This window comes from Rana temporaria, chromosome 4 (assembly GCF_905171775.1).
Source record: "Rana temporaria chromosome 4, aRanTem1.1, whole genome shotgun sequence".
Taxonomy (NCBI): Eukaryota; Metazoa; Chordata; class Amphibia; order Anura; family Ranidae; genus Rana; species Rana temporaria.
In genome coordinates, this window is record NC_053492.1 from 331799223 (window position 1) to 331825597 (window position 26375).

The 26375-nt window shown below is 48.0% G+C and overlaps 1 protein-coding gene across 5 annotated transcripts in view; it reads right to left on the minus strand.

The window, feature by feature from the left end:
• The window catches only part of TBCE (tubulin folding cofactor E), a 619064-nt gene that overhangs the window by 573088 nt on the left and 19601 nt on the right, over positions 1–26375 (minus strand). For all 5 annotated transcript variants that reach the window (XM_040350725.1, XM_040350726.1, XM_040350724.1 and 2 more), the window contains exons 2-3: positions 25692–25827; positions 12–96 (exon numbers count right to left, since the gene is read on the minus strand). In XM_040350725.1, coding sequence (XP_040206659.1) covers positions 12–96; positions 25692–25827 — 221 coding nt within the window. The remainder of the gene's footprint in view (positions 1–11; positions 97–25691; positions 25828–26375) is intronic.

Consider the following 26375-nt stretch of genomic DNA (forward strand, 5'->3'; position numbering starts at 1 on the left):
TTAGATATTACCTGCATGTAAAATATCTTCTTCCTTCATGGGAGCCATTGTGTTTTCCTCTCAAAGGATGGTCCCACTCTATTCCTAGCCAAAGGCCTAAAAAAACACAACTTTATTAAGCATAACAATACCTAAAAAGAATGTGCAATCAAATAAATACATAATTATAATCTTACAATACATACATTGAAACAACACTTTACCGCATGTGCCCCAACATTTATAGACATAGCATGTGTAATCATTACAAAATCTATCCATTATAATGCTCACTAAATGTATACATTTAGCACTGATGCAATCACATTATCCCCTTTTCTTAGAAACGTATTACACAATACCTGAAAATCTTTACATTACACCTGAAAAAATTACCCCCACCTCAGAAAACCTCTGCCCTTTCCTGTAATCCATTAAGAAAAAAAAAATCTATTTTTTAGAGAGAGAAATACAGTACAGTTTTAGAAGAAGTTGAAGAGAAAATAGGATTTTTGTACTCACCGTAAAATCCATTTCTCTGAGTTCATGGACGGACACAGTAGCATTGACCTTAGGGGTTATATATCCTTCCTTTCAGGAGAGACTAGGCAGAAAGAACAGCACTTCAAGTGTTAAAACACCTCTCAGTACAGCACCTCCTAGGGGGCGGGTCCGCCTGGGTACATCCCACTCTCTTGCATCATGCAGTCTCAGTTCGTAAACAAGCAGTACAAAGGAGGGGTGGGTGCTGTGTCCATCCATGAACTCAGAGAAATTGATTTTACGGTGAGTACAAAAATCCTATTTTCGCTTCCGTTCATGGACGGACACAGCAGCATTGACCTTAGGGACGTCCCCAAGCAGTGTCAAAAATTTCAAGGGGTGGGAAAAAAAATCACAGCAAACCAAACTTCACCCCAAACAAACCAGAGTTTCTCAACGAAGGAACTCCAACCTTAAACAGACGCCCGTAAAAAACCTTGCGGCCAAAAGAGGCATCCAAAGATGCACTCGCATCCACCTTGTAAAATCTTGAGAAGGTGTGGATAGACGACCATGTCGCTGCCTTACCCAACTGTAAAACAGACGCTTGGGCACCTATCGCCCTGGTCAAATGCGCCGTAACCCAAAAGGGAGGTGCCTTCCCCTCTAGGTCATAGGCCTGGAGCACGACCTGTCTGATCCACCTGGAAATGTTAGCCGACGAGACCGCCAGACCTTTCTTAGGACCAGTCACTGACACGAACAGTGAGTCCGACCTCCGAAACGGAGCCGTAGTAGACAAGTACACCCGTAGGGCCCGAACCCCGTCCAAGGAATGCAAGGTGGTTTCCTTTCAGTTCTTCGGTCGAGGACATAGAGATGGCAAAACAATGTCCTCATTAATGTAAAAAACAAAACAACCTTTTGAAGGAATGGCGGCTGCGGCCGCAGCACCACCTTATCCTTATGGATAAGGAGTAAGGAGTAAGGAGCCTTGCAAGACAAGGCCGCCAGTTCAGATACCCGTCTGACTGAGGAAATTGCCACCAGAAAAACCACCTTCTGGGACAGAGTCAGCGAAAGAATCTTCCGAAAGTCCTCAAACAGGGCCTCTTGAGGCACCGAAAAGACTAATTCAAGTCCCATGGAGGTAGTGGAGGGCGCACAGGAGGGGCCACATGCCAAACCCCCTGCACAAACGTACGCACCAGGGAGTGCGCCCCCAAAGGGTCGCTGAAAATAACAGCTAGAGACGAAATCTGACCCTTAACCGTACTTAAGGCGAGAGCCTGATCCCTCCACGCTGTAAGAACAGCAGAAAACAGGACATCATGTATGTACGGGGGTGCCCTTCCATCTCTTCACACATAGAGATGTCGGCCTTCCACGTACGATGGTAAATCTTACGTGAAGTACACTTCCGTGCTCGTAGCATGGTAGAGATCACCGAGCCTGACAGGCCTTGGTCCTTCAGCACCCGGCTCTCAACAGCCCCCGTTAGAGCCATCGGCTGTAAAGCAGGATGAAGGATAGGACCCTGCGACAGAAGATCTTCTCTCAGGGGTAGACTCCAAGGGACGTCTGCCACCAGACGCACCAGGTCCGTGTACCAGGGATGGTGCGGTCAGTCCTGAGCGATCAGGATTGTTGGTATCCCCCACGGCTTCCACTCTGCGCAGCAGGCGAGGAAGAAGCTTCGGAGGAGGGAAGGAGCAGATTAGGCGATAGTGACCCCATGGCACCACTAACGCGTCTGACGCCTCCTCCCACGGGTCTCTTGACCTGGCCACGAAACTTGACACCTTCCGAATGAGACGGGACGCCAGAAGGTCCACGTCTGGAGTGCCCCATTTTTGGCACAGACTCTGAAAAACACCTCCGGGTGTAGCGACCATTCTCCTTGGTCTAGTGCAGGGGTCTCCAAACTTTTTACTTCGAGGGCCACATTCTATATTTTACACATATTCGCGGGCCGGAAACATAATTTATAAATAAATCCACAGTAGAAGAAGAATAGAATAGAATTTGACTTACTGCTGACAGCAAGATTGAATGGTGCTCCTCTATTCTTTGCTGGCACCTAAACGCTGGAGCATCATGCAGCGGGGCTAAACTTCCAGCGTGCATGAGGCTTTACATCCGTGTCACCATCATCTGTGTCACCATCAGTCTCTCCATTCATCTGTGTCACCATCATCTGTGTCCCCATCCATCTGTGTCCCCATCAGTCTCTCCATTCATCTGTGTCCTCATCTGTGTCCCCATTCATCTGTGTCCCCATCAGTCTCCCCATCCAACTGTGTCACCATCATCTGTGTCCCCATCAGTCTCCCCATTCATCTGTGTCCCCATCAGTCTCCCCACCCAACTGTGTCACCATCATCTGTGTCCCCATCAGTGTCCCCATCTGTGTCCCCATTCATCTGTGTCCCCATCAGTCTCCCCATCCAACTGTGTCACCATCATCTGTGTTCCCATCAGTCTCCCCATTCATCTGTGTCCCCATCAGTCTCCCCATCCAACTGTGTCACCATCATCTGTGTCCCCATCAGTCTCCCCATTCATCTGTGTCCCCATCAGTCTCCCCATTCATCTGTGTCCCCATCAGTCTCCCCATCCAACTGTGTCACCATCATCTGTGTCCCCATCAGTCTCCCCATTCATCTGTGTCCCCATCAGTCTCCCCATCCATCAGTCTCCCCATTCATCTGTGTCCCCATCAGTCTCCCATTCATCTGTGTCCCCATCAGTCTCCCCATTCATCTGTGTCCCCATCATTTTCCCCATCCATCTGTGTCCCCATCCATCAGTTTCCCCATCCATCTGTGTCCCCATCCATCAGTTTCCCCATCCATCTGTGTCCCCATTCATCTGTGTCCCCATCCACCTGTGTCCCCATCAGTTTCCCCATCCACCTGTGTCCCCATTCATCTGTGTCCCCATCAGTCTTTCCATTCATCTGTGTCCCCATACATCTGTGTCCCCATCAGTCTTCCCATTCATCTGTGTCCCCATTCATCTGTGTCCCCATCCACCTGTGTCCCCATCAGTTTCCCCATTCATCTGTGTCCCCATCAGTCTTCCCATTCATCTGTGTCCCCATCAGTCTTCCCATTCATCTGTGTCCCCATTTATCTGTGTCCCCATTTATCTGTGTCCCCATTCATCTGTGTCCCCATTCATATGTGTCCCCATCAGTCTTCCCATTCATCTGTGTCCCCATTCATCTGTGTCCCCATTCATCTGTGTCCCCATCAGTCTCCGCATTCATCTGTGTCCCCATTCATCTGTGTCCCCATTCATCTGTGTCCCCATTCATCTGTGTCCCCATCAGTCTTCCCATTCATCTGTGTCCCCATTCATCTGTGTCCCCATCCACCTGTGTCCCCATCAGTTTCCCCATTCATCTGTGTCCCCATCAGTCTTCCCATTCATCTGTGTCCCCATCAGTCTTCCCATTCATCTGTGTCCCCATTCATCTGTGTCCCCATTCATCTGTGTCCCCATTCATCTGTGTCCCCATCAGTCTCCGCATTCATCTGTGTCCCCATCATCTGTGTCCCCATCATCTGTGTCCCCATCATCTGTGTCCCCATCATCTGTGTCCCCATCATCTGTGTCCCCATTCATCTGTGTCCCCATTCATCTGTGTCCCCATCATCTGTGTCCCATTCATCTGTGTCCCCATCATCTGTGTCCCCATCATCTGTGTCCCCATCATCTGTGTCCCCATCATCTGTGTCCCCATTCATCTGTGTCCCCATTCATCTGTGTCCCCATCAGTCTCCGCATTCATCTGTTTCCCCATCAGTATCCCCAAAAATTGGTGTCCCCATTAGAGCCCCCCCATCATTTATCCGAGTCTCCCTGCACATTTGTGTCCCCATCACAGCCCACCCCCGCCTGCATATTTGTGTCACCATTAGAGCCATCAGCCCCCCTCCTCACATGTTTGTGTCCCCATAAGAGCCACCAGCACCCCCACATTTGTGTCCCCATCAAACCCCACAGATATTTGTGTCCCCATCAGAGTCATCACCCCCCCCCCCCCACATTTATGTCCCCATCTGAGTCATCACCCCCCCCCCCCATATTTATGTCCCATCAGTCATCAGCACCCCCCCCCCCCATTTATGTCCCCATCAGTCATCAGCCCCCCCCCCACATGTATGTCCCCATCAGAGTCATCACCCCCCCCCACATTTGTGTCCCCATCAGAGTCATCAGCCCCCCAACATTTGTGCCCCCATCAGTCTACAACCCCCCCTCCACGTGTGTCCCCAGCAGAGTCATCAGTCCCCCAAAATTTGTGTCCCCATCAGAGTCATCAGCCCCCCAACATTTGTGCCCCCATCAGTCTACAACCCCCCCTCCACGTGTGTCCCCAGCAGAGTCATCAGTCCCCCAAAATTTGTGTCCCCATCAGTATGAAAAACCCCCTCCACGTGTGTCCCCATCAGAGTCATCAGCCCCCAGATGTTTGTGCCCCATCAGCGCCATTCAACCCACCCCCACACAAGTGTATCAGCCCCCCTCCTTGCATGTGTCCAGCGCGTCTCCACTCTCCATCACTGGCTGTGCACTGCAGACCTGCTGCATCTCCCGACTCCCGCCCCGCTGGTATTACACACTCGTTACTGGTTAACAGCGAGGCGGGAGGCGGGAGCAGGGAGGCGGCAACAGGTCTGCCCTAAACACCTCATTGGCTGCTGGGATGCCGTGGTCCCAGCCAGCAGCCAACACACACAGTGAGACGCCGGGAGGGATTGCGGGACCTGCGCTGCATATTGCCTGGGGCGAATATGCAGCGCAGGTTCCACAACTAACAGGGGAACTAAGGATTCACGCTGCGGGCCGGAATAAATGGCCTGGCGGGCCGGATGTGGCCTGCGGGCCGTAGTTTGGAGACCCCTGGTCTAGTGCTTGGCGACTTAGGTAGTCGGCTTGCCAGTTCAGCACCCCCGGAATGTACACGGCCGATAGAGCCGGAACGCCCACCGGAGGATGTGCGCGACTTCCGTCGCTGCAGCCGAGCTCCGTGTGCCTCCCTGATGATTGACGTATGCCACAGCCGTGGCGTTGTTTGACTGGATCCTGACCGGTCGGTCCTGCAGACCCAGAAACCCTTGGAGAGACGCAACTTGATCGCTCGGAGCTCCAGTACATTGATTGGAATTCTCGGAGGGTCTGACAGGTGATAGACACATCCTCTTCTAATTCTGAGCTTGAAGAAGCTCTCAGAGGAGAGGAAGGTCGTCCAGGTAACCTACGATAGTGATCCCGCGCTGCCTCAGCAGGGACAGAATCGGAGCGAGCACCTTGGTGAAAACCTGTGGTGCTGAGGCCAGGCCGAACGGGAGGGTCACAAATTGAAAGTGGTCCTCTCCGACCGCAAAACGCAAAAATCTCTGGTGTTTTGTGCATATGGGGATATGCAGGTACGCGTCCTTGATATCCAAGGATGCTAGGAAATCCCCCTGATGGAGCGCTGCCACTACAGAGCGAATCGACTCCATTCTGAATTTTTGCACTTTGACAAAAACAATTGAGGGCCTTGAGGTCCAGGATTGGATGGACCCCCTCCTTCTTGGGGACTACAAACATATTGGAGTAAAACCCATGAAACCGTTCCGTTGAGGGGACCGGTACAATCACCCCCCTGACCAGCAGATCCTGGACAGCCCATGACAGACCCTTTCGGCGAGCCGGAGGAAGCTGGAGGTTGGAGGGAAAAATCTGTTTAGTGGACAAGAGAGAAACTATCTAGTACCCCGGGAATGAAGGGGGTTTAAGTGCCCAGTAAGCAAGTGGTTAATATACATTGTGGAGATCGACCTGCTATTTGGGAGATACTGCTGTGCTAACAACTGTTTCTTAACGTGCACCTTAAAGGGTCAGCTACCCTCAAATTACTTGTGCTATAATCCTCTCATATATGCAACTGAAATCACCTGAGAGATATTGCCTCTTACATGCAACTCAAATTACTTGTGCTATAGTCCTCTCAGATATGTAACTACAATTACCTGAGCTATATTGCCTCTCCCATGCAACTACTATTACTAGTATTATAACCATCTCATATATGCAGCTATAATTACCTGAGCTAGATTGCTTCTCATATGCAATTACTGGTTGTCACTACAAATCCAATTTACTACGGGCTTGACATAAGTACAAATCCCTTATAGGCCTCGTCCTAATTGTTTGAACATGTTCGCTCTAAACTTTTCTAGGTAGGGTTGTCCCGATACCACTTTTTTGAGACCGAGTACAAGTACCGATACTTTTTTCAAGTACTCGCCGATACCGAATTCCAATACTTTTTTTAATGTCATGTGACAGTGACGCATTGATGGCTGGCACTGACAAACGGCACTGAAATTAAAAGGATTAGGTGGATTGCTGGTTGATCAATTAAGACCTGCTGTCTCAGTTTAGAAGTCCTTTGATAAAAGATACCAGCCAGTCTGCAGCCCTAATAGCAGGACAGAGAAAAAGGAAGTAATATTGTGGGCACTTGTTGGCATACTTCATACAAGCAGTTTTTTGCACAATATATTGTATGCCATTTGCAGTAATGTCACACAGCTGTGTGCACACATCCTATCCTCCACAAATGGCACTCCCCATCCCCTACACACCCCTCTGGTCTTCAATGGATGTAATAAAATACAGTTCACTGACATGCAGCTGTTCCGATTATCTGAGGGAATGCCAATGAATTGCTGGGACTCGTAGTCCCCCTCTCTCACCTCTCAGGCTGTATCTAGCTTGCATGCCGAACACACATAAGGTCCCGGCACCGGTCCGGTCCTCCTTGCGGTACCCCCTGTGGAGGATATGTCAGATCTGATCCAGATATTGCTCCTCGTCATGGGGGGGCCGTTCATGGTGAGGGGGGGCCTGAGAGAGATGAACGGAGAGATCAGGAACATGTACACAGCACACATCGCCTCATACAGCCCCCTCCGTCTGTATATACCTGCTCCGGGTGTACACACGCCGTCTCCTCTGCTGCTACCGGCATTCTGTATGTCTGAGAAACACGGGAATAGGGGAACTCAGTTTCCCAGCAATGAGTTAGTTTCCGCCTATCACAGACATCCTCTCATCCTCGTCCATGGGATGCGGATGAGAGGATGTCCGTGATAGGCAGAACACTGACTTACTTGCTGGGAGTGTTCCCCTATCACAGACGAAGAGGAGGCGCGGCTTTTATACACTGGATGGCTGCCATCTCTCTCTCCCAGGTATCGCATCAGGCATCGACAGCATTTGCGCGAGTACAAGTACTCGCGCAAATGCTCAGTATCGGTACAACCTTATTTCTAGGCTAAGGGTTGATGCTCATTTATAGCATCTCCCTTAGTGGCCTAATACATCCCTATATGCTCAATGTGATATGATGTAGAGAACCCCCAAACTCCTGTTTGTCTGGAGTGACGCCTGGGGTCCCATACTGATAATCACTTGCATATAGAAGTGTATTGACCTTAAAGTATCTTATACAATTTTAAACGCTAAGCTCTGGTCTCATGTTGTAATGCGCCCATTCTTAGTAGATCAACGCCTTTCTTTATGTGACAGAGAGATGATGTAGAGACCCCCCAAACTTCTGTTGCGAGGACTGACGCCTGGGGCTAATACTGCATTGTCACATAAAGAAGCGCACTGAAATCCTTGCTAACCGAAGTTGTGGTTCAGTCCGTTCACCAGTGCTGTTACAGAATAATAGAACCTAAAAAAAAAAATGAACCCAGAGGAACTTGCAAACCAGGTTGTCACCCTTGCTTAGAGCAGCCCTCAAAATTTCCACTCGCCTACTAGCATTTGGCGAGTGGATTTAAGCTGGGGGCGAGTGAAGACAGCATGACCAATCTCCCTCCAATCTGTGCCTACACTTAGAGGCCCGTTGAGATTGGCGGCCGAAGAGGAAAGGGAAAAGTAGTCTGGTGAGCCGCGCACAGGCAGAGCAGTACACAGGTGCTCTCCTTACAATTCTCATTAAGCCATGGGACCTAACAGTATGACCTCTCTGAGCCTGCCCCCCTCCCCCGGGCTCTGGAGAGCAGAAAGCAATGAGTGAGGTGGAGGATTGCAAAAATTACCACTCCGGTGCAGCGCTCACTGAAAGTTGCCCTGACATGAGAGCGGCAGCCTTCTAGTTTGTGCAGTTTTCTTCTCCTTGTGCTCTATGTAAGTGTCCAACAGTTTAGCCTGAGCACTGTGAACAGACTGGTCTCAATGTGTGCTGTGCGCTGTCAGTGTGCGCTGTGCTATGGTGTCAATGGCTGTGCAGTTGTGTAGATCTCAGCGCTGGATTGTACTCCCTCCCGCTGTGCTGCAGCTCCTCTCCTCTATGCCAGCCTGAATAAAAGGGGGAAGTGGGGACATGCAAGCGTGGAGCCGCACACACAGTTTCCTGATGATGAGATGAATGGGAGAGAGAGAGAGAGAGAGAGAGAGAGAGAGAGAGAGAGGATGGATGGGAGTTGCAGAGGAGACAGCAAGAGAATGGGGAAGAGACCCAGTTCTAGTGCCCTGTCCCTCTGGTCTGCCCCTAGTGCCCTGTCCCTCTGGTCTGCCCCCAGTGCCCTGTCCCTCTGGTCTGCCCCCAGTGCCCTGTCCCTCTGGTCTGCCCCCAGTGCCCTGTCCCTCTGGTCTGCCCCCAGTGCCCTGTCCCTCTGGTCTGCCCCCAGTGCCCTGTCCCATTTTGTTAAAGTTGTTGTTGGTAATATTTAATTTTGTAACTTGATTCTGCATAAAACATTGTCATTCCATGAGATAATCTACGAGGGTGTGTTTACGGGTGCAATTAGGTGCAGGGCAGTGTATGAATTAGGTGGGGCAACTGGTGGCGGGTAACTCTTGAGGCCTGGCTAGTAGCTCAGGAATTGAAATTTTGAGCCCTGGCTTAGAGGGTAGACGCTCTCGCTCATACTGTACAAAATCTACAAGCAGTAAATCAGGCTTGCAAGATTTTGTTGCCCTTACCCCAAATTTACCTCGTCTCCCCCCGGAACCTAAGGTTAATCCACCTCCCACTTTTTCTGGTGATCGAAAGACCTATAGAGAGTTCATTAATGCCTGTAAATTAATGTTTGAACTCCGTCCTCGCACTTTTCCCAATGATAGGATTAAGGTGCTCACCCTTTTATGCTATTTACAGGGTGAACCCTGTGCTTGGGCAAAAACCTACCTAGAAAAAGAGGATCCAATCCTAAATTCCTGTCAACAATTTCTAGCAACTATGTCTCTGCTATATGACGATTTCAATAAGCAACGTACGGCTGAAAATGCGATTAGGTACATCAAAACAAGGTAGACGACCAGTTGAGGATTTCATTGCGGAATTCCAGAGATGGGCTATTGAAACAGAGTGGAACGATGTCACACTACATCACCAATTTCGTCTTGATCTTTCCGACCAAGCTCAGATCTCCCTCTTACACCTAATGACATCATACAATGTTCGATCACAATTGATCGTAGGTTAAGAGAGAGACGAGCTGAACGTCAATGAAGTGCAATTACATCTGCCCCTATGCCTAAAAAACGGAGTCCGATACCTGTTGATGAAAAAATGGATATTGGGTCTACCCGTGCCCCACTTACCTCATCTGAAAGACTACGTCGTCGCACATTGAATCTCTGCCCTTATTGTGCCTCATCGGAACATGCCATCTCTTCTTGTCCTCTTGTAAAAAAGAATAAGGACGAACGTAAGCCAATTCACCTTTGCAAATTGGCTCATTCCATTTCTAAACATGCTCCTTATATCTTATTACTTTTTATGTTACAGTGGGATCAAGTTAGAATTCCTGTCAAGGCCATGTTGGATACAGGTGCATGTGCAGTGCCGGCCCAAGACATTGTGCTGCCTGGTACCAAGAATGAAATGCTGCCCCCCCCCCCCCAAAAAAAAATCACGCCCACCAAAATGCCCCCACATTCATTATTCTATATCATGATAACTAAAGTGGACCTGTCATGGCTCTATAGGAGTATAAAGAGGACCTGTCATGGCTCTATACATGTATATAGGAGTATAAAGAAGACCTGTCATGGCTCTATACATGTATATAGAGGAGTATAAAAAAGGACCTGTGCGTGGCCGTTGGCCGCAATGTCAGCCGGCCACCCGCAATCGCTCCAGAGAGCCAGAACAGGGATCTGTCAATGTAAACAGACAGATCCCCATTCTGACAGGGGAGAAAAGACAGATCTGCTGTTCCTAGTGATTAGGAACAGAGATCTCTCTCCTCCTCCAGTCAGTCCCGTCCCCCCAGTTAGAAACACCTCCCAGGGAACACATGTAACCCCTTTCCTGCCAGTGACATTTACACAGGAATCAGTGCATTTTTATAGCACAGATCGTTGTATAATTATCACGGTCCCAAAAAAGGGGCAAAAGGGTCCACCGCAATGTCACAGTCTCACTAAAAATCGCAGCTCACCGCCATTACTAGTAAAAAAAAAATAATAAAAATGCCATAAATCTATCCTTTATTTGGTAGACGCAATAACTTTTGCGCAAACTAATCAATATACACTTATTGCATTTTTTTTTTACCAAACATATGTAGAAAAATACATATCGACCTAAACTGATGAAGAAATTTATATTTTATTTTATTTTTGGATGTTTATTATAGCAAAAAGTAAAAAAATAAAAATTATTCAAAATTGGCGCTATTTTTGTTTATAGCACAAAAAATTAAAACCGCAGAAGTGTTTAAATACCACCAAAAGAAAGCTCTATGGCCCGGATTCACAAAGCACTTGCGCCGACGTATCTCCAGATACGCAAGTGCAAATATGCGCCGTCGTATCTATGCGCCTGACCCACAAACTAAGATACGCCTAAAAACAGGCTTCATCCCACCGACGTAACTTGTCTACGCCGGCGTAGCATGGGCGCATATTTACGCTGGACGCATTTGGCGCTCCCATTGATTTTGAATTCAAATATGCAAATGAGGGAGATACGGCGATTCACAAACGTACGTGCACGCGCAAGTTGTACGTCCGGCCTAAAGTTATTCCCCATAAAGGAGGTGTAACTCAGCAACAGACGTGCACAGGTCAGCTGGAGAGCAGCTGCAGCAGCACCGTTACGGACGAGCTGAGCAACCACACTTGCAGGACAACACATCTGTATGCCAACATGCCAGGGGCAGCCATGGTCATAGCACTACTGCGTCCACAGGCACGGAGGAGGGCACGGGAGAGGATATACCGCACGCGCATGAACGTCTTTGGCATGGGGGAATCGAAGGTGTATCGCATCTTGAGCCCTGATGCCATCCTGGAATTAGCCACAGCCCTGCATGATGAAATCACCAGCCAGACAGAATGCTCACATGCAGTGCAGCCACTAGTCAAGGTACTGGCAACACTCCATTTCCTTGCCAGTGGACCTTTCCAACGTACAAGTGGAGTTGTGTCTGGGATGTCACAATCCACCATGAGCAGATGCGTGCACCAGGTTGTTCCCGCAATCCTCACACGCATGTCCCACCACATCATCAAACCCACCCATGAGCATCTGCGGCAGAAGGCAATGCAGGATTTCTACAGAATTGCCGGATTCCCACGCACTGTGGGGGCCATTGATTGCACACATGTGGCACTACGGCCCCCCGTGCCACAGAGCACATATACCGCAATCGTAAGCAGTGGCATTCCATCAACGTACAGGTGATAGCCGATGCCCAATGCCTCATATGGCACGTCCGTGCCAAACACCCAGGGGCCAGCCACGACAGCTACATATATACCGTCAATGCGCTATCCCAACAGAATTCGAACAGAACGTGTACAGGGACAGCTGGCTGGCTGGTTGGTGAGTGACATGGGAGTCAGGCATGACTGTCCGACCCAATGATACAGACATCACGAGGGGCACATGCACGGCTAACATCCTCCTGTCTTTTCCCTTCCAAGTGACTCAGCATATGCACTTGGGCCCCATCTCCTGACTCCATACCGGAATCCCCAAACCAGAGGAGAGAGAAGATACAATGCTGCACACATACGCACCCATGCAGTGGTGGAGAGCACATTTGGCATCCTGAAGTCCTGGTTCTGATGCCTGGATAAGTCCGGGGGGACCCTGTTGTATTCCCCAAACTTTGTGTGCCAGATCATCGGTGCATGTTGCGTGCTGCACAACTACGCCATGAGAAAGGGCCTGGAGATTGACATATGTGATGACCTGACCCCCGAACCAGACAGTCCCCCCATGCCCGAGGCTACCCCATCTGCTGAGGGAACAGCAACCAGGAGTTGCCTCGTGGAACGCATCTTTGCACGTTAAACACACACATTTATCATGGCACACGGACAATGCACGCATGCACACCACTGTGGTCCCTATCTCACACACACACCACATCCACCTCACATTGGTTTAGCCCAAGTCCACCGTGCAAGATTTGGGAGCAGCAATGCCACGCCAAGGCCCCAATGATGTTGCTGTCCATTCATACCACATTTACACGGTCGTGGGGATAACCTCTCCCTGACGATACAAGGTGACACGCCTTGCTGGCAGGAATGTCACCCACACATTCACACACCAGTCACACTGTAGCAGCACCGGGCAAACCCTGCCCCTGCAAACGGGTGTCCGGGCACCACTTCTGCACTCCTCACCGTGTGCAGTGTCAAAAAAATTAAAATAAAATAGGGATCATGCCCTTACAGGAGGACGGCACATACTTCTGTGCACGTCCAAAAAAAAAAAAAAAAAGCTCATACTCTGAGCAAAAAAAAAAAAAAAAAAAGAGAACAGTCATTTGCCCTCTCGTGGGCCAGGCCTGGTGCCACGGGTACAGCTCCTCAATTGTCTGGGAAGAGACTCGGGTGGGGCATCATGAGGAGGGTCATCCCCTGGTCTGTCACTCCTGGCTCTGATGGCAGATGTAGCCTGCATGCCCTCCAACGCAAGGGCAATGTGGGTGAGAACATTGTTAGTATCCGCCTGCATCCGCGGCGGGCGTTGGTCTGCCGCTGGAGGCGCCTATTCTGCCGACCCTCTGTGCCTGGATGGCAGCAGTGTTTGCCTGGACAACCTCCCCCAGGCTTTTCACCTCTGCCTGCAGCTCCACAATTGCCGCAGTGGGCCGGTCCAGGGTGCCTGCACGTCCCCAGATGACGAGGGAGCCCCTGCTGACATCTTCTGATGCATGGCATCCAGGGTCTGGCTCTGGTCACACAGGCTTGTGGCCATGGCTGCACAGTTGGCATTGATGTCATGCAGGCAGTCCGTTATAGCCTGGGTATGGGCAGCCTGCTGGCTGACGCACTGCTGCATGTCCGAGGACCCAGCAAAAGAGGCCAGGCTGTCAGCCACTCTATGCAGGTCGCAGGCAATATCGGCCATGTGGCGAGTCTGCCTTGCCTGCTCCCTCTCAAGCCCTTCTTGGAGGGAACCGGCTACACCCCTAGTCTTGGCCAGAGCCTTCCTAGGAGAATTCGCCGGTTGAGTACGTCTGGACGGAAAAGCCCTGGAGGGGGTTCCCCTGATGGGCGTGGAGGTCTCTGAGGGTCCGGGGAAAATGGAAGCCTCATCAAAGTAGAGGCATTCCTCTTAGGGATGTGCAAATTAACTTTTAATTAATCGATTAATCTTTAATCTTTTTGATCGATTAAAATTCTTTTGATTTGTACTCACCTCTCTGCCGGCTTCTGGGCCTTCAGGGAGTTCCGTCGGAGATCCAGTAACGTCACGGACACCGGCGGGGCTTGCCGTGTCCATCTGAAGGGCTCCTTTGCTGTGCCTTCATATCTGCATGCCAGCCGGACCTTACTATCTTACTATCACTTCCCTCTATCAACCTGGGATTCTACAGCCATCCACTGGGAGTTGTGATAGTTCCCTTAATGGGACATCTACATGCCGACGGACTGATGTTAACCTCTCCTCATCTGGATTCAGCAGTGGTATCGTTGTACACATTTTTATACCAGTATCATACTTAGCTACATTTACATTTTTATGACTGTTTTGCTACCGTTTGGTATTACTCGCACCATTTTTACAGTTTATGTAGCTACATCGATTTTATCTCCAGTGCAATATTTATTTGGTTACCTACTTGAAGACTATATAAAAGTTTTAATGCTATTCCCATCGAGCGCTGCCTTTGTGTGTTTTTTGTATCCTGCTATCCATTTTTCCAGTGGTTGGTAGCTGCACTGGGAATCGGTCTGTAAGGAGACCAGCTAAAAGTAGTTGGATCTGTATGCGTGATTAAAAAAAAAACGATTAATCGAACAGAAAATTTTTGATCAGTAACAACCCTAATTCCTCTAGATGGAGATTCACCCTCTCCTCCTCAACCACCTCTAGAGCAGAGGTGTGGGCACTCCCCTCCACCGATGGATCATGGCTTCCTAGGGGGTCAGGCTGAGGCAGATGTTCCGGGGGTGGCGTGGGTCGGACACCGGCAGACGATGGCCCAGCTCCCTCCAGCACATCTGTGGATGACACAAAGCATTCACATATTGGTGGACCACACACTTGTCACATATTACCTTCCACCCCCTCACATGCTACACACCGGATGGGGGATAAAACACACTTAGTCCTGATCACTGGAGTCAAAGCCCTCCAGGCCCTACACCTGCTCCAGGCACATGGCAAGGACCTCCTCTTCCGGGGTCAACTTCACAGCAGAAGGTGGTCCGCCCCCCGTGCCCCTGAGGTGCCTTCTGATACTGGCCAGTTTATCCCGGACACGCCGATGCATGTAGTTGATGTTCTTGGCAATGTCCTTAGAGGTCCTGGATTCATGCCCAAGGGCATTGACCTCCAGGGTGATCTTCTCCAGAATCACTTGCTTCCTGGCCCTGCTGGTCCTGGCACTCTGTGCGCCATGGAGGTACACATCAAATCTAGAGATGGCTGATGTGAGGATAGCCCTCTCATCTGCAGAGAAGTTTTTTTTTCTCCTGTCTCTTTCAGTCTCAGCATCAGACATGGCTCTGCAAAAGTACTCTGCTCCAGAGGGAAGAGAAGAAAGCTTGGTGTACTTTTGCGCTGAACGGGCGTATGGCTGGGCGTATTTATGTGCTTGGCGTAAGCCGGTGGGCCGGCGTATCTAAGGAAGTTGCGCCGGCGTAGTTGTGAGCATGCGCATAGGGGTGCTGACCATACGTCCTCAACACGGCGCATGCGCCGTTCATGATACGCCGGTCGTAATACACTGCACCACGCTCGGACTATCATTTGCATGGGGTCACACCCACTTCCACCTACGCCGGCTTACACCTACGAAATATACGCCACGCTGGAGCAGCGTTGGGAGCATTGGCTTGCTGAATTCCATGCTTGCCTCTCTGCGCTGCGTTGGCGTGAATCCGAGCCTATTTGTTTAGGTACAACATCAGACGACCGCGCAATTGTCAGTTAAATCAATGCAGTGCCGAATAACAAAAAAAAAAAAAAGATTGAAGTGCATTATTTCTATTATTACATTGTAATATAAAATAAAATAGTTCAACTCACCATAATGCAGAATCAGTGGGAGCCCCGAGTGTGTCACTTGCCGCATCACCTGCCACCAGATGCAGATTGTCGCGGATTTTCACTTACCACAACGCTACCTGCCACACATTGCGGATTGTCACTTGCCACAACGCCACCTGACACACATTGCGGAAGGTCACTTGCCACAAATTACGGATTGTCACCTGCCACACGTTGCGGATTGTCATTAGCCATGATGCCACACATTGCGGATTGTCACTTGCCACAATTCCACCTGCCACACATTGCGGATTGTCACAATGCCACACATTGCGAAGTGTCACTTGCCACAACCTCACCTGCCACACATTGTGGATTATCACTTGCCACACGTTGCGGATTGTCACTTGTCACGATGCCACACATTGTGGATTGTAACTTGCCACGACACCACCTGCCACATATTGCAGATTGTCACTTGCCACAACGTCACTTACCACACATAGCGGATTGTCATTTGCCATGACGTCACCTGCCACACGTTGCAGAGGAAGGGGGGGCGGCTGATAGAGAGGAGGGGGGGCGCATGCCACACATTGTGGATTGTCACTTGCCACGACACCACCTGCCACATATTGACGATTGTCACTTGCCACAACGTCACTTACCACACATAGCGGATTGTCATTTACCATGATGTCACCTGCCACACGTTGCAGAGGAGGGGGGGCTGATAGAGAGGAGGGGGGCCGCGGGCGGCTGACAGAGCAGATGAGGACCTCAGGAGACACTGAACGTGACACACAGCGCAAGATAGGACTCCGGGAGCATGCAGGGCTGGCGCAATTACCCACAGACAGTCCCGCTCCTCCAGGCGAATCACAAGCCTCATGTCCGCCGTCCATCCCACACATGGTCTGCTTGCCCAATCACAGGACACCCGCCGGCCGCCGCTGCCCATTGCTGAGCTCGGCTCAGCCTCAAACACAGAGCACACCGATTTTTAGGCAGCAGTTTAAACACTGATTTGCCGCCCCCCTGAAAGTGCCGCCTGGGACCGAGGTACCATCGGGTCCCATGGTAGGGCCGGCCGTGCGCATGTGGTAACTTCATCGATTCAGCCCTTGTTTCTTTACACAAAATTCCACACTTGAAGAAATCGTCCCCTCTTTCTGTAAGTTTTATAGATGGAACAACTTCTGCTTCTGGACCTATATTGTACCAAATCCAACCTTTATTGACTATTTGTGGAGATAATCATAGTGAATTTCTGACCTATGATGTTATACCATCTCCACTATTTCCTGTTTTGGGATTACCTAGGCTTAAACAGCACATGCCTACTTTTCTCTGGGAACAAGCAACTGTACTTCTGCATTCACCATATTGTAAAAAGACTTGTTATCAAGTTGCTCCACTGCTTCATCTTGCCCCTCAAGAGATACCATTCCAGTGCCGTAGACATTGCCTCCTCATAGGATATACGACTGTCCTATTGAGTTACTGCCAGGTACCCCTATACTTACGGGTAGAATCTATTCTCTATCTCAACCTGAACTTAGATAATCTAAAAAAGAGTTTCATTAAACCTTCCACTTCTCCTGCCAGTGCTGGTATGTTTTTTGTCACAAACAAAGATGGTAGCCTCAGACCTATTATAGACTATCGAGCCTTGAACAAAGTCAGTGAAAAATCGCTATCCACTTATTCCTGAATTGATCGAAAGACTACAGGCTTCTACCGTATTTACTAAACTCGATCTTAGAGGATCTTATAATTTGATTCGTATTAGATCAGGTGATGAATGGAAGACCGCTTTCCGCACACGTTATGGACTCTTCAAATATACGGTCTTGCCATTTGGGTTGTGTAATGCTCCAGCATCCTTCCAAAGCTTTGTGAATGATATTTTAAGAGACCTTCTCGACATATGCATAGTCGTATACTTGGATGATATACTAATTTACTCAGATGACCTGATGCAACATCGAGAACATGTCAGGTGGGTACTCGCAAGACTGAGAGCTCATGCCTTATACGCCAAACTTGAGAAATGTGTCTTTGAACAAACTACTATTTCCTTCCTTGGCTTTGTCATTTCTCCAAAAGGAATACAGATGGATGAGTCCAAAGTGACTTGTATTTCGAACTGGCCTACACCAACTTGGAGAAAGGCTGTACAGAGTTTTCTGAGTTTCGCTAATTTCTACAGGAAGTTCATAAAAAAATTCTCCCTATTGGTGAAACCACCTACTCAACTTACCAGCTCATTGGTAAAGTTCACCTGGTGAAAAGCTGCCCAAAATGCCTTTCAACAATTAAAACATCGTTTTACCACAGCCCCAATCTTGCAACTTCCCAATCCTAATTATCATTTTGTATTGGAAGTCGATGCATCACAATGCGCCTGGGGCGCAATCCTTTCTTAGCGATCTGCTCCTGATTCTCCACTTCATCCTGTTGCATTTCTTTCAAAACCTTTAATACAGCTGAATGTAACTATCCTATTGGGGAAAAAGAATTGCTCGCAATTAAATGCGCCTTGGAGAACTGGCGACACTTATTGGAAGGATCATTACATCCCATTATGATCTATACAGATCATCGTAATCTACAATACCTCAAATCTAATAAAACCCTCTCCTCTAGACAGCTACGATGGAGTCTTTTCTTTGATAGATTTGACTTTTTGATTACTTACAGGCCTGGCGCAAAAAATGGAAAGGCAGATTCTCTTTCTAGACTTTCAGAACCTGTTGAAGAACTTTCTGCTCCATCCTCGCTTATTCCTTCTCATAAGTTTATACATGCTAATCTGAATCTAAAACAGTTACTTAAACAAAGTTTAAATATGCAAGACCTTGCTATCCATCACGGGTTAACGCAAGATAAAGAAGGTTTCTTCTATAAGCATACTCAACTTTTTCTTCCTCCTTCTATGGTTATCCATATATTGAAAATGTTACATGATGCTCCCCTAGCTGGTCATCCTGGAATAGAGAAAACCACTGATCTTATCCAACGTAATTTCTGGTGGCCTAACATGACTACTACTATAAAAGATATTGGGCTAGATTCAGATACCTTTATGCGGGCGTAGCGTATCTCTTATACGCTACACCGTCGTAACTTTGAGAGGCGAGTATGGTATTCATAAAGATTTTGCGGCCGAAGTTACGGCGGCGTAGCGTACTAGGGCCGGCGTAAGCCCACCTAATTCAAATGTTGAGGCTGTGGGCGTGTTTTATGTAAATTAAGTGTGACCCCACGTAAATGACGTTTCTAAATTGATCATAGATACTCCAGTGGATATCATCCTCGCTACTCATAGCGCAACCATCGCTCCCCATGCTGCAACACCGCTCCAGGCAACAACTACAACTTTGCTGCTATTGCAGCTATAACAACACATAGCGCTGCTGGGGGCAACGTTGAGGCCTTTGCTGAACACCCTTCACCACGGATCCTCCATCTCCTACATAGAAGCCTACAAACGTATAAGTAGCTGCTGTATCACTTGTAGTTCTACAAAAGCTTCTACAGCTTGTGTTACATCTAATACATTTGTTATTACTTAATATACCTTGTGGAGATCAACCTGCTATTTGGGAGATACTGCTGTGCTAACAACTGTTTCTTAAGGTGTACCTTAAAGGGTCAGCTACCCTCAAATTACTTGTGCTATAATCCTCTCAAATATGCAACTGTAATCACCTGAGAGATATTGCCTCTTACATACTCAAATTACTTGTGCTATATTCCTCTCAGATATGCAACTACAATTACCTGCGCTATATTGCCTCTCCCATGCAACTACTATTAATAGTATTAAAACCATCTCATATATGCAACTATAATTACCTGAGCTATATTGCTTCTCATATGCAATTACTGGTTGTCACTACAACTCCTAATTACTACAAGCTTGACATAAGTACAAACCGAATATAGGCCTTGTCCTAATTGTTTGAACATGTTCGCTCTAAACTTTTCTAGGCTAAGGGTTGATGCTAATTTATAGCATCTCCCTTAGTTGCCTAATACATCCCTATATGCTCAATGTGATATGATGTAGAGAACCCCCAAACTCCTGTTTGTCTGGAGTGACATCTGGGGTCCCATACTGATAATCACTTGCATATAGGTGTATTGGAATCTTGACCTTAAAGTATCTTATACAATTTTAAACGCCAAGCTCTGGTCGCATGTTGTAATGTGCCCATTCTTAGTAGCTCAACGCCTTTCTTTATGTGACAATAGATGATGTAGAGACCACCCAAACTCCTGTTTTGAGGAGTGACGCCTGGGGCTAATACTGAGTTGTCACATAAAGAAGCGCATTGAAATCCTTGGTAACCGCAGTTGTGGTTCACTACGTTCACCAGTGCTGTTACAGAGTGACTGCAGGTTTGTACTGGGGAGGGGAAAGGGTAAGGTGAGAAGTGAAATCCAGTTCCTGTTCTGGCTGGCCCCATGATCACCGGTCCCCGACCTGGATCTGCCTGCAGTCGCATTTGCCTTCCCTTCATCTTGTTCCATGAGGAGGGTGGCTGGGTCCTGGGCTAAGGGGAACCGCTGGAGGGGATGGTACAGCAAGCCGACCACTTTCCACACCACTCTCCATGCTGTCTCCCGGCGTCCTAACACTTCCGGGTTGCACGGTGTCTGCGGTGCCGCCCAATTCCTGTGATGTGATCGTGTTCAGAACGAGGCTTGGAGCTCAGTGCTTCCTCCTAGGAAAAACCTGGAAGTGAAGAGAGCGGCTTAATGGTGGCGATTTTGAAATACAGCGATGGCACGCACTCCCTGCCGCCAGAGCGCTGGTCCACGCCTGGGGCGACCTGCGAGAAGGACAAAGCCTACAGGTTTTTTTTAATCTTCTAACATTTTTATTGTTTGCATATCAAAAGTACAAAAAACAGTACACCAACGTGCATAGTCTTAGCATAATAAATACACAACCATACTTTTTTCTCCCTTTCTTATCTTCCCCTCTTTCTTTATAACATTGTGAATAAATGAAAAACCTCTCAGTTCCAAATTGTCTTCCCTCGTTTCATCCCCCTTACCCACCGCTCTAACCCTCGACCACACCCACCCCCCTCCCTCCCTGCACACCATAAACCAGTTTTTGAAGTTAATATATTTCATTAGTTAAATCTTCCCCAAAAAGGGATGCCCGATAGCGGGTTAAGATATGTATTGAGTTTGAGAGGCGACTGTCATCTTCTTATATAGGACATCCTGTTTCGTCTAGCCAAGGTTTCCACATCCTCACAAACTTTCTATAATTGCACTGTCTAGTGAGTGTCAGGCCCCGTACAAACGACAGAGTTTCTCGGCAGAATTCAGCGAGAAACTCGGTCAGAGCCGGATTCTGCCGAGAAACTGTCGTGTGTACACTTTCGGCCCGATGGAGCCGCCGAGGAACTCGTCGAGAAAATAGAGAACATGTTGTCTATTTTCTCGTTGTTCTATGGGAGAACTCGGCCCGCCGAGCTCCTCGGCGGCTTCAGGGCTGAACTCGCTGAGGAACTCGATGTGTTTGGCACGTCGAGTTCCTCGGCCGTGTGTACGGGGCCTCACTCTCTCACTCCAAATCATTGTGTTAATGGTTTCAACCCAAGATTTGACAGTGGGTGGTGTCTGGGCTTGCCACCTCCACGCAATTAGCTTCCTTGCCTGGAAGAGGCATCTCAGCACCACCTCAAGGGAGCCGGCTGGCACTCTATCTTCCTCTATACTGCCTAATAGGCATGTTTTAGACTCAACTTCTAACTTAGTTTTAAAGGTTTTATTTATTGTGTTTATTGTACCACCTCCTCCCAGTATCTGAATAGCTTTGGGCATTTCCATAGCATGTGGATGAGATTGCCTGTCGATCTGCACCTTGGACATTTGTCAGTACTTCTCCACCCGAGATTAAACATCCTCCTGGGGGTGTAGTATATTCTATGCAAGAGGAACAAGTGTGATACTTTCTGAGATGGGGAGATCGAGACCAATACCCCCCTCCTCAAGATCGCACTCCACTGTTCCGTGGTCATTTGACCCAAGTCTCTCTCCCATCCTATCCTGCTCTTGATGGGGCCTGCCCTACTTATTGTTTTAGCTCCTATTCTGGAGTACAACTCGGAGATCAGGCCTTTAGTTGTATTTGAGGAGGTTATTTTCAGGAGGGTGGGGGCCGGGGACCATACAATGGGCTGTGACCCAAACTGGGCTTGGATGGCGTGTCGGATCTGGAGGTATCTGTAAAATTTATTATTTGCTATATTAAATTCCTGTCGCAAGTCTGAGAAGGATTTCATGTGTTCTCCATCGTACAATTGATTTAAGCGGCTTATCCCTTGTCTCTCCCATTCTTTACATCTCTCAATATCTTTTAATTCCCTTAAGTTTTGATTGCACCAGAGAGGGGCAAAAATTGTTATTCCCCTGTAGCCCATCAGTACTTTTGTTGTTTGCCACACTTTAAGGATAAGTTTTATAGTTGGACATCTATGGATAAACGAACCAGCCTCAAGTGCCTCCACTATTGTCCTATGCAGTGACCCTGTTGGCATCAATCTACCGGAATTTCCCCCTCCCTCCAATCCGCGAAATGTTAGCTGCGAAGTATGTTTTCGGGTGTGGTACTACCATTCCCACCTCTTTAGCTGGTAACTGCATGGTCTGGAGACAAATCCTGGCTTGTCCCTTCTTCCAAATTAGCTCTCTGAAGAGGGATTCTATGCTTTTAACCATTTTTGGTCTATCCAGACTGGGGAGTTATGGAGGATATAGAGTAACTGGGGCAACCATAGCAGATTACATCGCCCCGCTATGGATAATGGGAGTCTACATTAGATGTCTCTTATGTTCCCATTTAGACAAAAGGGGGATTAAGTTATTTTGGACAAAGCTATTGATGTTCCTCGTGATCCATATCCCGAGATATTTCATCATAGCTACTACTTTTAACTGAGGAATTCCATGAGGTATCTGGACACCAAGGGGGTCAATTGGCAGTAGTGCTGACTTTTCCCAATTAATGACCAACCCGGAGCATAGCCCAAACTCGCCCTCCGTTTTATTCACTTTTTTTAACAAGGTTTCGACGTCTCCCAAGAAAGAGAGGACATCGTCCACAAACAGTGCGTTCTTATCCTCTATAGTCTGTCTGCGGAACCCCTGTATATCTTCTGTTTTTCTCATTTTAATGGCTAATGGTTCCATCGCCAGAGCAAACAGAAGGGGGGGAAAGGGGACAACCTTGTCGCGTTCCTCTCTCTAGTTGAAAAATTTCTGAAAATTAGTTGTTGATTTTAATTTTTGCTCTTGGCTGGTTGTATAACAGCTTCACCCAACTAATAAACCTGGGGCCAAACCCGAATTTCTCTAGGACCTTCCATAGGTAGTCCCATTCCAGACTGTCAAAAGCCTTGGCAGCATCCAGGGCTAAAACAGCTCTGGAGCCCACCCTCTCTGTTGGAATTTGCATATTCAGGAACACTCTCCTGATATTGATACTGGTTGACCTATTGGGGATAAAGCCAGATTGGTCAGGATGTATAAGCACTTGGATATACCGGTTAAGACGAGTTGCTAGCACTTTGGCCAAGATCTTGGCGTCGGTGCATACAAGTGAGATGGGGCGATACGATGAGGCCTCAGTTGGGTCCTTCCCCTCCCTATGGCAAGACAATAATGGTGGCTTCTGTCATAGAGGTGGGGAGTATTCCATGATTCAATGCCCAATTTAATGTCTTAAGGAGTTCTGGTAGCAGAATATCCCTGCATCTTTTATAGATCTCTATGGGCATTCCATCTGGGCCCGGTGACTTGAGTTGACATCCCTGCCACTGCCCGTTTTAATTCTCCTAGAGTAATTGGCGCCTCCATGTCAATATCATCTTCCTCCGAAAGGGTCGGGACGGACATTCCCTGGAAAATTTTTCCCAGTCCTTCAGTCCCCTCCCTCCTCTTGGAGCTATAAAGGGAATTCTCTAAACGTGTTTAATATCTCGGTTTTATCGGAGGAAATTTCCCCGCTTGATAACTTAACTGCTGTAACAGTGGGGGGGGGGGGGGAATTAGTTCTAATCAGCAGGGATAATAGACGCCCCACTCGCTCTCCCTCTCCGAACTTATTCTGTTTCTGGAATATTCGTTTTCCCTCTGTTCTTTTTAATATAGTCATTTTATATATTTGTTGTTTTTCTAACCACTCTTTTAAACTGTGAGAGGTTGGGGCTTCAATGTATCTCTTCTCTGCCTGTAGCGACTCATTCCTTGTCTCACTCTCTCCCTCCCTGTTCTTCCTCTTTATCCCTGCCATCTTTTGAATCAGGAGGCCTCGGAGGTAGGCTTTTAGGGAGTCCCATACCACCCCTGCTGATGCTGTTCCCACATTTATCTGTAAAAAGTCTTTAAGAGCCGACATCACCGTACTGTGTTCACTCATTAGCTCGAGCCAATGAGGGCTAATTTTCCATTATCTTGGGTACCATTTACCCCTAACTTTTATTGTCAGCTCGAGCGGCGAGCCTACAGGTTAGTTCAGCCCTCCCTAAAACCTGTCTCAACAGGGGTACCATTAGAACCTCCCCGGTCTTTTAGGTCTTTAAACAAAACAAACATGTCGCTGTGTTCGAGAGAAACACAACCAATACTGGGGATCAAGGGGAAGGGTGGGGACTTATAACAAGCTGTCAATTGATTGTGTTTCCTGTTTGGAGGAGCCCTCATCTCTCAGGTGTGCCGTCCTGGAAGGTGATAGGAGAAAATCAACTCTTTACTCCCTCCAGTGGCGGATATAGGTAAGACACTATGGGGAAACTCCTTAAGGTGTATTTTCTTAGGATTTCTTCCCACTTACCTGATTCCCACCGCAGGACTGCTGAAGACCAGACAGTACCAATCTTCACCCATCACGGCAGGTATGTTGTGCCAACCTTCAGGGAAACAAGTTCCTACTTAAAGGATGCCTCTTCCCTGGGCCTTGTAAAAAGACTCTTCCAGGAAACGTATGCATTTTTTTCATATAGCGAAAGTACTGAATCCCAGAGCCTAGTCCTCAAACGAGAGACATTACAGGCAACAGCCTCGGCCTTCTGGGAGGCCTGGGTACCATTCATTTTTAGAGTAACTTGGTAAACTTCTTGGATGGATCCGTATTGTAGCTCTTTGACCCCCGGAGGGATTTTTAGCAGAGGTTCTTCTTAGCACATCCTTAGATGCGACCATCACCTTAGACACTGGCGAAAAAATGGAGGTACGTCCCTTATGGGAGGGGTTATATAACGTGTCTTCATTGGGTGTGCCAGTGTCCAATCACCTCTGGTGAAATATACAACCCACTATGTAAAGGCTCTGTGTCCCGTGGTTTACGATAAAGAAATAAGCCCATAGGCCCCTTTTACACATGCGGTCCGCCTGTCAGTTTTTTCAGGCATGCCTGAACGGACGCTCCATGCAGTTCTATGGAGCGACGGATGTCAGCGGTGACATGGCTGCTGACATCCTATCCGATTAATCGGAGACAGATGGTGGTCCTATTTTCCATCCGATCCATGGCAGATCAGATCGGATAAAAGCGGACAGGTCCGTCTCTGCACAGTGAACAGAGACGGACCTGTCATCTGCCAGGTCAGCGGGGATCAGCAGAGTGATCCCTGCTGAGCAAGCGGAGTCCGTGCATGTGTGAAAGGGGCTTTAAACTAATTGTTTCTCTAGTGTTGATGTTTTGACAATAGTAAACAAAGCCTACCTGAAGTTGGTGGAATGGTACCAACATAACACACTGTTCCATACTCCCCATCGCAAATGATTCGTCTACCGAAGTCTTCACTAGAAAGTACATCCTCCATTTTAATGAAATTTGCACACACCTGAAAATGGGCGTTCTACAACAAACAAAAAAAAATCAAGTAAATGTCGAATGTTTATACATGTTTCCAACAACCCTCCCCCCAGGCAAGAAAGCTATTAAATTAGCTAGTCAACTGCTCTGCAGAAACCCTACAGTTACAGCATTTGTTAGTTACGGCATGACCACAATATTGCAATAATAGCTTTTAAACAGATATAATGTCATGGATTAAAATTTAGTTCTTGGAGTAAGGAAAAACATGCCAGAAGTGACTAATGCAAATAACTGAGGAACTAGACAGCAGAGAGAAATTACACTTTATGCTCTGAAGAGAGGCAACCAAACACTATAGAAATATGTGCTTTGTTCAGATTTCATGTCTGAGGTTTACAACCACTTTAAAGTGTTTATTCACCTTTATAGAAAAAAATTAAGGTGAACACTGTAAACCCTCCCCACTCTGAAGATGCTGTGCTGTCAGTGCCCAAATACAGCTGTTCCAGCAGTCCAGGGAGATCCTTGCCGTTTCCCTTTCTTCTGTGCAGCACTTTCAGGACAGATCCAAGCGATTCTGATTGGTCA